General features: G+C 29.7%; 3 protein-coding genes across 4 annotated transcripts in view; 1 reads left to right on the top strand and 2 right to left on the bottom strand.

Moving 5' to 3' along the window:
- LOC109326135 (E3 ubiquitin-protein ligase ATL42-like) lies at nt 2,960–4,534 on the top strand. The gene has a single exon (XM_019558803.1). The coding sequence runs from the start codon at nt 3,324–3,326 to the stop codon at nt 4,479–4,481; it is 1,158 nt and encodes a 385-aa protein (XP_019414348.1). The 5' UTR covers nt 2,960–3,323; the 3' UTR covers nt 4,482–4,534.
- On the bottom strand, nt 6,534–8,395 carry LOC109326107 (aquaporin TIP4-1-like). The gene is made up of 3 exons (XM_019558771.1): nt 8,193–8,395; nt 7,599–7,837; nt 6,534–7,118 (listed from the first exon to the last, which is right to left on the bottom strand). The coding sequence occupies exons 1-3, from the start codon at nt 8,320–8,322 to the stop codon at nt 6,744–6,746; spliced, it is 744 nt and encodes a 247-aa protein (XP_019414316.1). The 5' UTR covers nt 8,323–8,395; the 3' UTR covers nt 6,534–6,743.
- The window catches only part of LOC109327151 (casein kinase I-like), a 4,951-nt gene continuing 2,567 nt past the window's right edge, over nt 13,438–15,821 (bottom strand). The window contains exons 10-15 of one of the 2 annotated variants that reach the window (XM_019560210.1): nt 15,426–15,552; nt 15,201–15,283; nt 14,799–14,856; nt 14,509–14,636; nt 14,152–14,328; nt 13,438–13,974 (exon numbers count right to left, since the gene is read on the bottom strand). In XM_019560210.1, the coding sequence (XP_019415755.1) occupies nt 14,155–14,328; nt 14,509–14,636; nt 14,799–14,856; nt 15,201–15,283; nt 15,426–15,552 (570 nt within the window). In that variant the 3' untranslated portion in view covers nt 13,438–13,974; nt 14,152–14,154. Of the gene's footprint in view, nt 14,042–14,151; nt 14,329–14,508; nt 14,637–14,798; nt 14,857–15,200; nt 15,284–15,425; nt 15,553–15,821 lie in introns of both variants that reach the window. The other variant, XM_019560209.1, reaches the window with a different exon arrangement.

The raw sequence follows: 15,821 nt of genomic DNA on the forward strand, positions 1-15,821 counted from the left end.
TTATATAAAAAAATATTGATTTTCTTTTTAAAAAAGTGATTATTGTCCATAGAGGAAATGAAAAGAATCTTGGATAATGTTCTACAAATCCCTTTATTTATTGAAATAAAAGTAAATATATTTAATATATAGAGAACAAAAAAGTTATTTATTATTTGCTATTCTTTCATATAAATATCTTTTTTGATCGGAAATTATTAGTATATTAGTTGTTAGTATTATAGAATTTTGTTGTGAGTGAGATTTCACCCTCAACTTCCTTCACCATAAGTATCAAACCACCTTATAACTCCCAATTTTTATTGATGGTGAGATTTGAACCCACAACCTCCTGCACTCCAATCATTAATTATTTCCTCTTCACTATCAAATCATTAATTATTTCCTCCGATGTAAAAACTGAAAACAAAAAATTATAGGCACATGATAGACCACATAAAAAAAATCATAAACACTCTTTTTTTCATACTACTCTTTTGATACATTATCAAATGATAAAAAAAAAATTACATATCCAACTTGAAGTACCATATTATTACTCGATATTCATATGGCAAAGACATAGTCTTTTTCTTAAGAAAAAAACATATTGGAGCCAATCCCATGCATACTATCTATACATCTGGGGCACAAATTGTATAGTATCATAAATAGCTATTTTGGGATAAGCCATCAACCTGCAGAATTTATAAACAGGTATAAATCTTGGTTTTCGTCCTCTATAATGAATGAGCTTAATATGTATACACTAGTAGATAAATTTGTCCACTATTAACTCATGTTCGCCGTTTATCTATATAAATTTTACTTGATAAATACTAAAGTTTATTGTCTATTAAGTAAATAATAATATGTTAGTTAATGTAAAAAACTTTTAATATTTTAAAATATTAAACCATTTCTTTATATAGTTGTGAGATTATTTCTAAAAAGATAACATAATAAAGATATTTAGCACCTTGAGCAATATATAAGTTTGAAAGATTCAAAAAAAACTAATATGAATATGATGTCATATTTACTTGTATTGTCCGTTACCTTATATGATTTATTATTTATTGAGGATCAATACTAAGTCACATTATCTACGTACGTAGTCATTTTATCAAATGAATGAATGGTAATGGGATGTGACAGGAATACATTGGCCTTGAGGGGAAGATATGTATACTTGAAGCATGCCATTAATTATAATTAAGATTAATTAACAACTTGAACAACTAAAAATAACACACTTAAAAAAAACTCATTTTTTTAATTAGCGGTATAAAATTATTATTTTTTAGATAAAAGTCTAGGTTGTCTCAATCCGAATTCAAGGCATGCATGTAGCTTTAGTTTAATACTTATTTTTTTTTAAATAGTTCAATACTTAGTTGATGCAATCCAATCATGTATGGATCCATAAGTCATTCGAGGAAAGAACTAATAGGTAATTAATTTTTATGCATGTATCCGATATAAAAATATATTATATGTATGTATCTAATCATATAAAAATGTGATTTTTACTTTAAAATATTAGAGATATAGGTAATTATAAAAGCAACCCACTAGGAAGTAATAAATGATTTTGGTCATCATTATTATTACAAATCATAATCGTCCATAGTCATGCCAAACTTGAGAAATATGCCAACAATATGGTGCAAAACTATTAGCCTAAGCTATCTTGTTGCTACTAGTGGTGGAGAAATTATTATATGTCTTGGATCAATGATTCAACGAAATCATCATTAATATTTAATACATTAATAAAGTAAGATTAAATGAATGATAGAGATATAATAAGAATCATTAATCTTTTACTACATAATATTTTTTCCTAGTAGGGGTTCTTGTACACTCCCTCTTATAGTGATATATCAATTAAACGAGACTATATATAATATAGTAGTTAAATCAAAGAATAAAATATTTTAAAATAACACAATTTAGGAATATTTAATACTTGTTTCTTGTTTGAGAACTTAAATGTTCTAATTTCTAATTTTCGTACTACTCATTTTTCAATTTTCTAATTTCAATATTCTCCTACTACTTTTTCACCCATTTTTTTTTACATTTGGTTGTTAAAATACATATATAATTAACTATTTTTGGTACATATAATTAACTCTAATCACCACCTCCTTTTATAGTATTCATTTCTTTGGTGTTATATTTTATTGATACTACAATTGATATATCATTACCTTATATAGGTAATGAATTAATTCATTTCGTAGTATGAGATTGTCTCTCCTAATAAATGTCGTTCTAAACAATCGAATTTTTAATTTTTTGATCTTTCTGAAAATCTAATAGATTTTATATCACTGGATCAATGTAATTCTTTTGTGTTATATGCATACACTTGGATGAGATGAGAAGCATGTTTATCTCTAAAACAAAGTCAATGTTTGGTAGTTGAAACTTGAAATTGCCATGCCAATGAGTGAGCTATAATAATCTAATTGAAGTTGTCAAAGCAACAATGACATCCAAACTTTCAATGGCAATAACAAGTATGACATGATTTTCTCTCAAAACAATCATTAAATCCTCACTCCAGGGTGAACTTTATCAAGATTGGGTTCAAATAATATAATAATTTCAACTCCTACCATTCCACTTGACCCATTAAGTAGATCAAATAAAATCATCATACCAATAATACTATATACACACTTACCTGTAAAAATCAAATAAATAAATGGGTTTAATTAAGAAATGAACAATACATATCCATCCAGTCTAGTATTTAACTATGACGTTAAATAACTTAGACTAGTACTTATATCTGCTATCGAAAAGAATCTTCTTCGATAGTGGAAAGACAAATTATTGTTTTCAAGAGTAAAAGTATTATCATATTACATATAAATGATAAAAGTGTCACATCATATATATATTTTTTGTTTTTATATTCGATCTTCGTTACCGGAGAGGATGGCGATCCGTATGAAAAATGTTTTATATGGTCCACATAGCTCCGTGCTTATTTATGCATGCTCTTGTCTTGGTTTGATGAGAAGATATTCTTAATTATTGTCCAAGACATGCACTACATAAACAAACAAACAGATAAAGCTACATGGGTAGGGACTCTTATACTAAATTAAAAGACAAGTTTGAAACATTTTTCAATTGTCTTCATTCACTTTTAAAAAATAGCATTTGAGATGCTATTATTGCTATGACAATTTCCTAGTAAACATTTCTGTTCTCTTCTCATGTAGATTGATTTCTAATCTAGACAGATAGAATCATTTTTCTGTCAAGATCTTCAATAGATATGTAATATCTTCCTCTCTAACTATCCCTTTAAGATTTTTTTGCTTATGTTCATGATGTTTCCTTCTCTTGTATCCTACAATGTTGAAGCACAAAATAGCAGTGAACAGAATATGCCAGAATTGCCTCCAACTGTGCATCCAAGCAAGGTGGTTGTAATATCTGTCCTTGCCATAATGTTTGTCATAACATTTCTCTTACTTTTCTATGTAAAGTTCTGTCGAATTAACCCGATTCAAATCTCGAATCCGAATCCTAGTTTTCGATCCCTCAATGGACTAACTAGATCATGGTCTAGTAGACTATCTGGGATTGATAAACTAGTGATTGAAACACTGCCATTCTTCAAGTTTTCTTCCCTCAAAGGTTCCAAAGAAGGCCTAGAGTGCACTGTTTGCTTATCGAAATTCGAGGACACAGAAATTCTCAGACTTCTACCAAAGTGCAAACATGCTTTTCACATGAATTGTATAGACAAGTGGCTTGAAAATCACTCTACCTGCCCTCTTTGTAGGTACAAGGTTGAAGAAGTCGACATCAAGAACTTCACTCATTCATTGAGTTCGAGATTCCTGCGAGTTCCTTCGAACCTAAACGAGGATCCGAATGTTGAAATCTTTGTCCAGAGGGAGCTATCTCATAGATGGTCATCAAGGTTTAACATTGGAAGTGGATTTTGGGACATGGGCAAGAACAAAAAAGAAGAATTTGTCATTGATCAAGAAGGTGGAAGCACTAGTAGTGATGTTAATGTTACTACAAAAACTAAACCTGTGCACAATTTCAATCACAAAATACAAGTATCTGATTTTGTTACAAGAACAAGATGGAGTGATCTTAATTCTTCAGACTTGTTATCATTGAGTTGTGAGATGCTTATTGATGATATTTCTAGCAAGAGATTTTTTCCTTTGAAACCAACCAACACTGAAAAGTTTCAAGCTAGTTCTAATGAAGAAGAAAAATCATTTACATCACTTGATCCTTCTGAGAAAAGGTCCATGTCTGAGATTGCCAATGTTCCAAGGTTTGCAGGAATCAGCAAGCAGAATAGGATCAGAGAATATGAAGCATCTGGTGGAGAAAGAGAGGAAAGGTTATGGAAGATTTGGTTACCAATTGCACAAAGAACAGTGCAATTGTTTGCAAGACAAGAAACAAGTTCAGTTGAATTAGAACACAAACCTTTAGCTTCTATTGTTTGAGACTAAATAGTAAGTACTGTATACAATTTGCAGTATACACATGTTGATTTTTTTTTTAAACAATAACATGAGTTTAAGTCTATGATTGTTACATTTTATAATTACAAGATAACAGGACCTAAGATTAAAAGTTATAATATTTTGATTTCACTAAAAGAGATGAATCATTTCATCTAGTTTTGTGCATGTACCAAATGCTACAAAAAGTTTTCAGTGCACTAATGACTAATCTATGAAGCTTAAAAAAAGTGGGATTTGAAAAGCATAAAGAAGTAGAGATAACCTCACTGCCTTTTTCTTTTTGTAGTTAATTATGTTAGAAAAGAAATATCAAATTGCTTTATCTTGAATCATCATTTCATTATACATTAGAGGGTATCTTTTCTTCTTATATTGGTTCCTCTGTTTTTCACTTTTCAAGTCACCATTTACATTATTTAAAAATTAAGGAAATATCTTTTGCTCTAATCTATTTCCTCTGTTTTTACACTTACCATGTAATCCAGCCATAGCAGCATATTCATGTTTTTGTATTACAAAAAGAGAATAATGAATTTTCTCATGCCAGGAGATAACTTATCTCCTTTAACCAGTAGAAATGTGACAAGTGTGCTATTTTGTTTATTTTTTAAAATATTTTTATAGAAAATGATGAAACATACACATGTCATGATTTCACTTGGCAGGAGGAGATAATTTATCTCCTCCATTCCGTTTTTGTAAGGGAATAAAGTATCTTCTGGTATAAAGAGATAAGTTATCTCCTCCTGCCAATAAAATCATGACATGTGTCATGTTTCATCATTTTCTATAAAAATATTTTAAAAAATAAACAAAATAGCACATCTGTCACATCGGGGAATTGTCCACTCACAAATTCACAATAAAGTTAACGTAGTTGATATATTCTACAATTCTATTATCTTAAAAGGACAACTTGTGTAACCTTGGTTATTGTCAGGTGTTGTTTCATATGTGTTTGTGTAGCTGTGTTTCAGTAAATAAAAAAATAAGACACTGTTATGATTTACAATTGTGACACATGTTTTACATTTTGTTGGGGAACAACACACAAAGATCTACCTAAGATTTACTTTTTTAACATATTTTATAAAAAAATGCATACTATGAAGTGCAAGTTTCATTAAAATTATTTTTAGATGTGTAATAAACAATATTTATATACTGTTAGTATAATTATTCAATGATGATTAAATAAATGGATGATGTAATCATAATATGAAAAAAATTTATTGGCATATATATTTTCTCTATTTTTTCATTGCTTCTGTCACAATTGTTGCAAATGACTTATTTTTATTCTAAGCTTAAGTCAGAAATTATGTGTAACTTGACATACTTACTTTAACTTAGTTCAGTGCGCTCTTTTAAGAAATGGTGGAAATGGTGATACAGATTCACACTCATCAATCCATCTTTTATGACATAAACCCCCTTCCCCAACCAAACTAAAGATATTTTTATAGTATTTAATATGTATATATTAACAATGCAATTGTTTTTTATATTGTTAGTCAATCATTCACTATTGATTTTTTAACCACCATTGACTCTCAAACACAAATAATACAAATTAATAGTGGATGATGGGTTAACAATATAAAAAACTTTACACTGTCAAGTGCATATATTTTAAACTCATTTCTGTATGATTGGTGATGCCCAACTTATTTGCCTTGTATGCAATTTCTAAGTTGAATGATATAGTCTCTAAATTGCCATTTATAAAGTAGATCTCATTTCTTTTGCCAACACAATATAGTTTTTATTTATCTTGATATCAAATGTTTTTTAATGACACATATGATAGTGCACCAACTGAACACTAGAAGCCAATAGAACAACGATCATTTGTTTCAAAAAGTTTCTGTCCTTATTTTTCAAACCAATTATATTCGAACAAGAAACATACAAAAGTTATTTTATGTTTTTATAATTATTATTTTTAATTACATGATAATTTTTAATTGGATTGAGATACAATTAAGACACCTAAAATGGGAGATAGTGGAATCAATTGTCCCAAATGCATTACCACCATCTTTAAGTAGATGTTTATTTATGCATAACCTTCCTTTAATCACTACATCTTATTTTGGAACATGCCAATTAACTAATAAGTATACATAAACAAACCTTGTTAAACATGCATACCCACAAAAGCACCAAAAAAATATCAGCTAAGAAAAACAAATGAGCATGTAAAGTTCATAATCCAAAGGAAACCCAAAATCAACTACACTAGTTTTCTTGATCTTGACCAAGTAGAACATGAGAACGATGAATGAAGAAATTCTCATAGATGAAACCTGCAAGAGCACCACCAATAAGGGGTCCAACCCAATAAACCCAATGATCAGTCCAAATGCCAGTAACCAAAGCAGGACCAAATGATCTTGCAGGGTTCATAGAAGCAGCAGAAAATGCACCACCAGCAAGGATATTAGCCCCTACTACAAACCCAACAAGTGTAGGTCCATACCCTGCTAAAGGTCCTTTCTTGGGGTCCACCATTGTACCATAGACAGTGAACATTAATGAGAATGTAAGAACAATCTCCCATATTACTCCTTGACCATACCCCACACCAGTTGCCAATGTATGAACTGGAGTTGTCTGCATATACACATGCATTGCATAATTAGATTCCACACTTTCACATTTTTTTCAATCAATTTCAGTATATAAATACATCATGTATTCATCTTCTATATATATATATATATAGATATATATATATATATATATATATATTCACAGAGGTATGGAATAGATATAAATATAAAATAGGTATAAAATTCACCAATATGTTATTAAAAAGAAAAAAGTCATGGTGGCAATCCACTTTAATTTCACGCCAATCAACCATTGGATAAGTGTTTTATAGATTTATAAACAATTTTCAGATATAGAATAATGAAACAAAAATTTATTATCTCTATACATGTTCCAAATTCTATCCCGCACGAATAATAATAAAACAAAAATGAAAAATAATAAATACTTAAAATTTTTATTGACATAACATATTTTTATTTGTACTATAAAATTTTGACATGGTTTAGGATAATAAATCAGTGTTGAAAGAATGATCACCTGTCCACCTGTGAGGTAGTAAAGCAGATAAGAAGCTAATGCAGCTGCTACTAATTGATCAATCCAATAAAGGATGGAACGGAATACTGTGATGTGGCCACCTACAAGGAGGCCAAGGGTGACGGCGGGGTTGATGTGGCCGCCGGAGATATGGGCTGTAGAAACCATTACAGCCACCACAAGTGCATGTGCCACTGCCACAAAAAATAACCCTACTAGTGCATCTCCACCCACCTTATCTACTCACAACAACAAAAACCAACAAAAGTTTGAACCCATTATTGTACAAGTTAAACAAAACATAAACAAAATCAAGAGAAATGTTTTTACCACATAATTTGAATCTCATAAGAAACTCAACATTTCTATGCGATTGTCATTATATCTTGTAAGATATGGTATATCAAAGTGTATATATATATATATAAGTATGAGCATGACTTTAAATTGTGGTTTATATAACATAAACCGTGACAATTGTGATACATACAACATAACTATAATACATACTCTAGAACCATGCATAGTATAAAATCTAAGTATAAGGTGGAAATAAGAAAATTGATTTTTGAAATCGAAATAAGGGATTATTACCTACAACCATGGAAGAACCAACGCCAGTAAAGACAAAGAGGAAGGTAGCTATGAATTCAACCACAAGGGCCTGAATGCAATCTGGTCTAGTGGCCTCTGTGGTGCATCCTAGAGCGATTTTTTGAACCATGGTTGAGTGAAGTGATCACTTGTTTCCCACAATGACCAAAAGTGATGTAAAAGAAGAAGATAAGATGACCAATTATATATATGTTAAAAGCAAAATGATATATACCTAGGGTTGAGGAGCACCAAACTATATCCGCTCACTAGATTTGGCCCGATTATGAGTCTTATTGGGTTTAAACGTTAGACATAATCAATATTTAGGACTCGGTAGGAGACAAGTATGATCAGCATGAATCTGATTTATTGTTAGTCACTCATCATGTTTATATGTGTTTATATTCAATTATATATATATATATATAGTAATGACATTTCTTTAGTCAAAAGTATGATCAATTAATTTTTTCATTATATATATATGATTAACAATATATATACATATATTATTTCATAAATCAAATTATATATTCATAATAATAAATAATATTGAAAAAACTTTATTTAAAAAATGTATGCATTATATTTAATCGGGTATAGGGTCAAGTAAGGGACAAGCCTTACCCGACCCAACCCGACTTATTCTCACTCCTACTAAATCCTCCACCAAAATAAAGCAATACTTGTTATATTTTATTTATTAATACTTAATTTATAAGTTATAGATGTGAAAGATAAGGATATATTATTACTCATGTTAAAAACAAAACAAAAGCCAGCGTCAAATCCTTATTCTTATTCAACTAATATTATATACTAAATCTGGTAAAATTATCCACAATTCATTCAATCCAAAAAAAATTAAATTTATAGCAAATAGATATAATTTAATATATAAATTTAGTAATCGATAAATTTAAATTTATCCATTATATATTCGATAGATATTCAATCCATCTATAAAAATATATTCAAAAATGATATGTTTTGCTTTTCATTATTTAAACTCTCATTTTCTTGTAATATTTCTCATTCTTACTTTATTTTTTTATTAAATTCACATCAATTATAAAACATGTGAATGTAGTTAATATTAAAATTTTGTTCTTTTAGTACATAAATATAAATATAAATATATATATATATATATAAATATACGATATACAATGTATTGTTGATCTGTATCAAACTTCATAATAATTGAATCCAACGTTTCACACATGCAAGTGGTCCAGCATTGCTAGACGTTAAAATATGTATCCTAATGCTACTGTCCTTAGTTAACTACTGCTTATCTTTTTCCACTTTAGACAAATATCAATTATTTTTTTACTTTATTGTTTTTTATTTGTACTTAATAAGATATCATGTAATTAATAAATTTTGATTGTTTTGAATATTTTTTAATAAGATATCATGTAATTAATAGGTTTTGATTATTTTAGATATTCATTCATTTATTCCCGCTTGTATAATTATTAATTTAAAAAAATCTTACTCAAAAATGACCCATAAATATATATATTGTACATATAAAGTCATAAATTATGAATATAATTATAATAATAAGGTGTTGATTTAGTGATGTAAGTTTCACTAGATTCTTAGAAAAATTAAAAGACCAAGAATTTAATTCATATGAATGATTCTTATTGGAAAAGACAATCATACATATATCACATCACAGAAGGTATTAAATATTTTGAGTGGTGCCAAAAAAACCAGTGCCATGCTAAGCTGTTAGCTTCTGAATTTGAACATAGGATAAATGTGTCGTACAATTTTGTAAGAAAAGACACCTTCTTGTTCCTTTTTTATATCTGTTGATATTTTTAATGGATTTTTTTGTACCATCAAAAATATTTTTTGATCTTGGTTGCATCCACTATTTCAATCTTCAAAAAAATTATTATAAGGTGTACAAGAAAACTAGCATTTATTATCATCCATCTATCAACTTCAAGAAAGTGAAATAACATCCATATATTGACTATTATATTTAAACTTAAAGGGGTGAAAGAAAAATCTTAATTATCCTAAGTAAGGAACTAATCCTTTTTGGATTTGTAGTTATCTTTTTCAATAAGTGTTACTCCCAGAAATTGAATCATTGACTTTTTAGTCATAATGAGAATCTAGTAAAACCTTACCACTGAACTAATGTTTTGTTGATATTTTTAATGTGTTTTGCCTCCTGCTTATAGGTTCACATTATTATTATCTATTGATCACATTTCATTTTATTTTCAAAAGATATTGATTTTATCATATAATTACAAAATCAAATAACAATTTTGTCATATTTATTTTCCCTCTATTGTTTTGATTTGATTATTATTTTAAAACAAGATAATACATCTAGTGTTAAAAACACTAATTATTTACATTGTCTTATAAAAAATTATCTCAACCACCAATCAAAATTTAATAATTGATTTGATTCTCTTTCTTTTCAGCTTATTCATTTATTTATTTTTCCTATTTTATGGCCTAGACGAAATTAAGTATTTATAATAACTTATTAAACAACTTAGTGCATTTTTGTTTTTTCTCTATATGAAACATTTTCTATATCTAATTGACAAGATTTTAGACTTAGTCTCAATGTATAAGGTTGAAGTTTTTTTTATTTAATTTATATATTATCCATAACATTTCTAATTGGTGGAGCTTATTTTGCATAGCAAATATTTTTCTTTCATTAGCAGCTCGAATTTAAGATTTTACTTAAAGAAAAATTTAACGATATAATATTTCAGCCAACCATTGATATGGGTTGAAGTTTACTCAAATCTATTTAACTGAAACTTACTTTATAATTTTTTTTAGTTGGGAGAGATGGTTGAGTGGACTAAAGCTACAAATTGCTAATCCCTTGTACCAATTTTTGCTAGGCACGTACATAATCAACCATCTTTGTACCTCATTTTTTTGTTTCCTACAAATATTCTTGTATTGGATGCAATTATGTTTGAGCTGGGACATCTAAAGTATATGGGTTAACTCTCTTAACAAGCATTTTTTCTATCCATAAGACTCAAACTTGAGATATTACTTGAGGAAAATCAAGCATGTATCACTTGAACAAATACTCGTTTATTTTTTTACCTCAATTGAGCAAATCAATGTCATCATATCACATCCGGTAAAAGAAAAATGATATTTTTTAAGTGACAAGGATTAACATTTTCTGACAGCTTTTCCTCTAAGTTATACTTCTAATCATATAAATTAGTTGGAATATTTTTAGCTTTGACTTAAATTGTTGTTAAAAAGGCTTAATATCCAATCATGCATGTGTATAATATTATTATTATGCCACAAAAATAGAAATTAATTGAAGGGTAAAAAAAGGTGCTTATGTTCTGTTAAAAAAGGTGACACCTATTAGCCAGTATATATCTTGACATGTTTTTCATTATTTAATATAAAGTTTACTTCCATGTAAAAAAAAGTGTACAGATTTATTTCTCTTCAGATAACACAAATATAACAAAGCAATATATTCTTGTGGTTGGTCATAACATAACAAATTTAACTTAAATTTTAATATAACATTATTTTTTTGACCAATTACAATTAATGGCAGGATACACATATGATATCTCATAGTTTGTGTCACTTCATGTGTCATGAATTTGTATGAATTTGTGATTGATTAGAAAAAATATATTTAAGTTCAATTTAATTATTAAGTATTTTTCTGACTAATCACAAACTCATGAAACATGAACTGACACAAACTATGAGACAATAGATGTACCCCTACTAGCAGTATATCTAATTTCTATGATTGCACATCTTCTATCCCACATTTTGTGTCACTCCACTCCATGTACTATGAGTTATGATTGGTTGAAAAAATACTTCAGTTAAAATATTTATTATTAAATATTTTTCTGACAAATTATAACTCATGATATATGAATTGACACTATGTTCTTAACTCATAGCACTTGAATTGACACTATGTTCATAACTCATAGGAGAGAGATGTGGTCCCTTGTAAGGTTCATTTGGTTATTAAGGTTTCCAAGGACACGATCCCATTATTTTGGGTGCAAAAAAGTCTTGAGTTGTTTCAAGTAGAAGAGGCCAACGTTGTAGTAAAAAAGGAGCAAGAAATGTGTCTTCGTACATATGAAAAGATATAAAAAAGGAACAAGAAATTTTAATGTGTTTCAAGGAGAAATATTGAAATGCTTTTATGGGTGAGTCTGAAAAATCTGATTTTACATATGAACTTACTTGTAGCGAGTTCAATGTTTCCTAACTCCTGCCTTATGATTAAGAAATGCATTAAATAATATCAAAAACTCTAATACTTGCCTAAATTACCCTTACTAGTAAATGCTATAAAAGGAACAATTTGGTCATATTTGCTCAAGGGTATAACTTGAAAAAAGTAACAAATGTTCACTCATATTTTGTAAATGATAATCAAAATGAAACATGACTACACTTGGAGAGTAACAATTATTTTGGAATGGAGTAAAAAAAATGTACAAAAATTATGCATTGTACGTATCAGTTACCTCTAAATGGTTTCTCATCATACTTTATATTGCAGGTTATGGAGTCAAACATTAATTATGACATTGGAACTGGTTTTGGTCATTTTGGTGTTATAGTTGAAGATGTAAGCTCATAACAAAGCATTATTATTGGTAATTTCTATATCTGCATTCCAGCATAGAAACAGTTTGCTTTTCATTAATCCATTTTGGGTTTTGTTTTCCTAAAATATGGAATACCAACTTATATCTTACTGTTATTTTGGAATTTTCAAATTACCTTAGACTTTTATATTCTTTATGTGCTGATACTGGATTGGACAACTATATAGCAGAGTGCTTTTTGAGCATGCAATTAAACATGATCTTGTTAAATGACTGCCAAGCATGTAGCTTTGATTAATGAAGTCTTTAACTAAGTTCTGTTATCAAGCAACCAAAAGTAAAAAATGCTTTTTGTTATCATCACAATATGAAATTCCCAAGCCATTGACAAACTTAATGTTCTTTAAGAGTGCATTTTTATAATAAAAAATCTTCATTACTTGGTACTTGGTGTTCAATTTATAAAAAGTGAGAAGACAAGCACCAACATTTCCATGGTCCTCAATTTTACTAGTTTTGATTATGAATATTATAACTTGGGGCCAGGAACTTCTAATTCTAACCTTAACAGGAGGGTTCATTATAACACTGGCCCAAGTCCAATTTGGACTAACACCAAATTCAAGAAAACAAAATGAATCTGATTTGTTTCAATAAATTATGAATTGGATTAACTTTGGAGACATTCACTTGCTGGGGAAGGGATACAATGTGATTAAATGACTTGTTAGGGAAATGATGTAATACTAAACCTATACAAGAAAAAACGACCAAATTTGTTGGCAAAGAATATTCTAAAGAGAGAGAAAAACTGATTAGGCTTCCCCTCATCCATGCATCTTTTTCATACAATTATAAGTGAGGTTTGAACCTATGAACTCATCATAGTTGTTCAAATAAAAGGTAACCCTGCCAATCTTCCTCAAAGTTTTTAATATCTACCACCGAAAACCCTGGGCCATGCAGCGCAACCAATTCAACAACCACATCATACCTAGTTCTTAAATGGCTCAACCTCGCCGTTTTCCGTCTTTCCAGCTCAGTAAGTCAGTATATGATTGTGTTAGATGATACATTTGGTAGGATGGTTTCATGTGCAGGAAATTTGTCATATCATGTAATGGCATCTTTGCTTGTCATAATGTCTACTGTTTTCTCTGATGAAGTGTTACGGCATTTACATTGAAAAAACAAGCTCTAAGTGACTCCTTCAAAACCGATGATCTGGTACAACATTTGTGATTGTCGAAAGATTGTAATCGATTTCCATGGAAAGCAAAATAATAATATAGCATAGAGTTCAACTTCGTATTTAAGATAAGTAGTTTGCATACCTACTATTCGGCTGAAGAAATTCGGCGTAGTGAAGGAATCCAGCTGCTTGAAACACGGGAGTTACTACCTAATACAGGACCCAGGTTTGAGGTTTCTAAGGGCTTCCCTGGAATTGGGATATTTTCAGTAGATGGTCTGGGCATGACAGATGAAGTAGATGGACCATTGTTCACATACTGCAAAAATTTATCTCAATTAAACGAATTGCTTCAGCCAAATAAAAATTCAAATTACAGATCAGTACAGGTGAACTAACAACTCTAAGATGCAGAACAAGACCACCATATCTTAGAAAATACCCAGAGAGGAACTACCCTTTCATTTTTAAAAGAGGGTATAAAAGCAAGATAGCTTACATGTTTCTCTGTCTTATTCTTGGCATTCGGATTCTGAAAACTAGATGGCTTAGGTTGCACACGCACACTTGGACGATCAAGATGGGTTAGCTGTTTTGTTACTGTAATTTGAGCTGAATGATTGACACCTGAAAAGGGAATTTAGGGCATCAGGATGTGATCCATAGAAAGCATTCTTTCACTATACTGCAAATCTTGCAAGGTTGTCTTATTTCAACAGTCATAGCTAAACAAAAATTCCAATAATAAAACAGAATTCCTTCATTCACATGATACAAAACTGAAGTTACCTTTATGCTGCCTATCCACAACCAATGGTTCTAGACTGCTAGGCACAGCAGATGCAGGCTGGAAATTGTTATACACTCAGGTTAGAAAGAGAGAGAAAACATTTGTTTAAATGTAAGCTATCAGAAAAGCCATATAATGTGCATTCCATAAAAATCCACACCATAATCGGAAAAGAATATTCAAAAGAGTTTAAAAAATAACTAAGGTTTTGACTTTTAGGAGTTATGAAATTATGAAAATTAATACATCTCAGACTATAAAACCGCAAATTCGAGAAAGGAGGTCAGAGCAGCTTTGATGAAAACTTTCAAGTTTCAACCACAAAAACAAAGGAAGGGGAGAGGACTGCAAACAATTCCAGCTGGCAATTTATTCAAAATGGCAAGTAAAAAAGTACTAACAGATGATGGATTTTGTCTCTTTGCCAGTTGAGCCTGCTGATATTTTAGGATGGTCCAGTCAAATAAATTGTCAGAGGCGTATCCTGCTCATAAAAAACAGCCAAACAAGATTTTAATTGTATAAAGGGAAAGTTAACTACAACAACACCATGGGGTGAAATGTGAGTAACTTCACGAGTGTATAACAATTAAAATCAGACAAATGATTTAAAAACAATCCAATACCTTCACGAGTGAACATATCACGGAAAAGCTGCTTCAAGAATCCATAATCAGGGTGTTGATCAAATGTCAAAGAGCGGCAATAATTTAAGTATGAAGTGAACTCCTCAGGATATGACGTGCAAAGCATCTAATGACAAGAAATATGGAGGGGGTGAACTCACATTTGATTTAATCTAGTAATAGAACTTCTAAAAAACACTTAATTTAATTGTTTACTGAAGGATTCGAACTTAATTTTGGGATTGCAGTTGCTTATTCCTGTTTGCATAATTCTAGTTGTCATATCCTAATATTAGCTTCTTTGACACTTTGGGCTTGCCTCCCACTCTTAATTCAAATGAATAGAAAAGGGCCACGTGGGAACTCGACCCTAATCAAACTCTATTTCAGTTGAAA

The sequence above is a fragment of the Lupinus angustifolius genome, chromosome LG14 (genome assembly GCF_001865875.1).
Source record: "Lupinus angustifolius cultivar Tanjil chromosome LG14, LupAngTanjil_v1.0, whole genome shotgun sequence".
NCBI classification, from domain to species: Eukaryota; Viridiplantae; Streptophyta; class Magnoliopsida; order Fabales; family Fabaceae; genus Lupinus; species Lupinus angustifolius.

Coding starts and splice junctions, on each gene's coding strand:
- LOC109326135 (XM_019558803.1), top strand. CDS start 3,324: ATGTTCATGATGTTTCCTTCTCTTGTATCCTACAATGTTGAAGCACAA.
- LOC109326107 (XM_019558771.1), bottom strand. CDS start 8,322: ATGGTTCAAAAAATCGCTCTAGGATGCACCACAGAGGCCACTAGACCA. Junction 7,838..8,192: donor TGGTTCTTCCATGGTTGTAG/GTAATAATCCCT, acceptor TGTTGTGAGTAG/ATAAGGTGGGTGGAGATGCA. Junction 7,119..7,598: donor ACTACCTCACAGGTGGACAG/GTGATCATTCTT, acceptor GTGTATATGCAG/ACAACTCCAGTTCATACATT.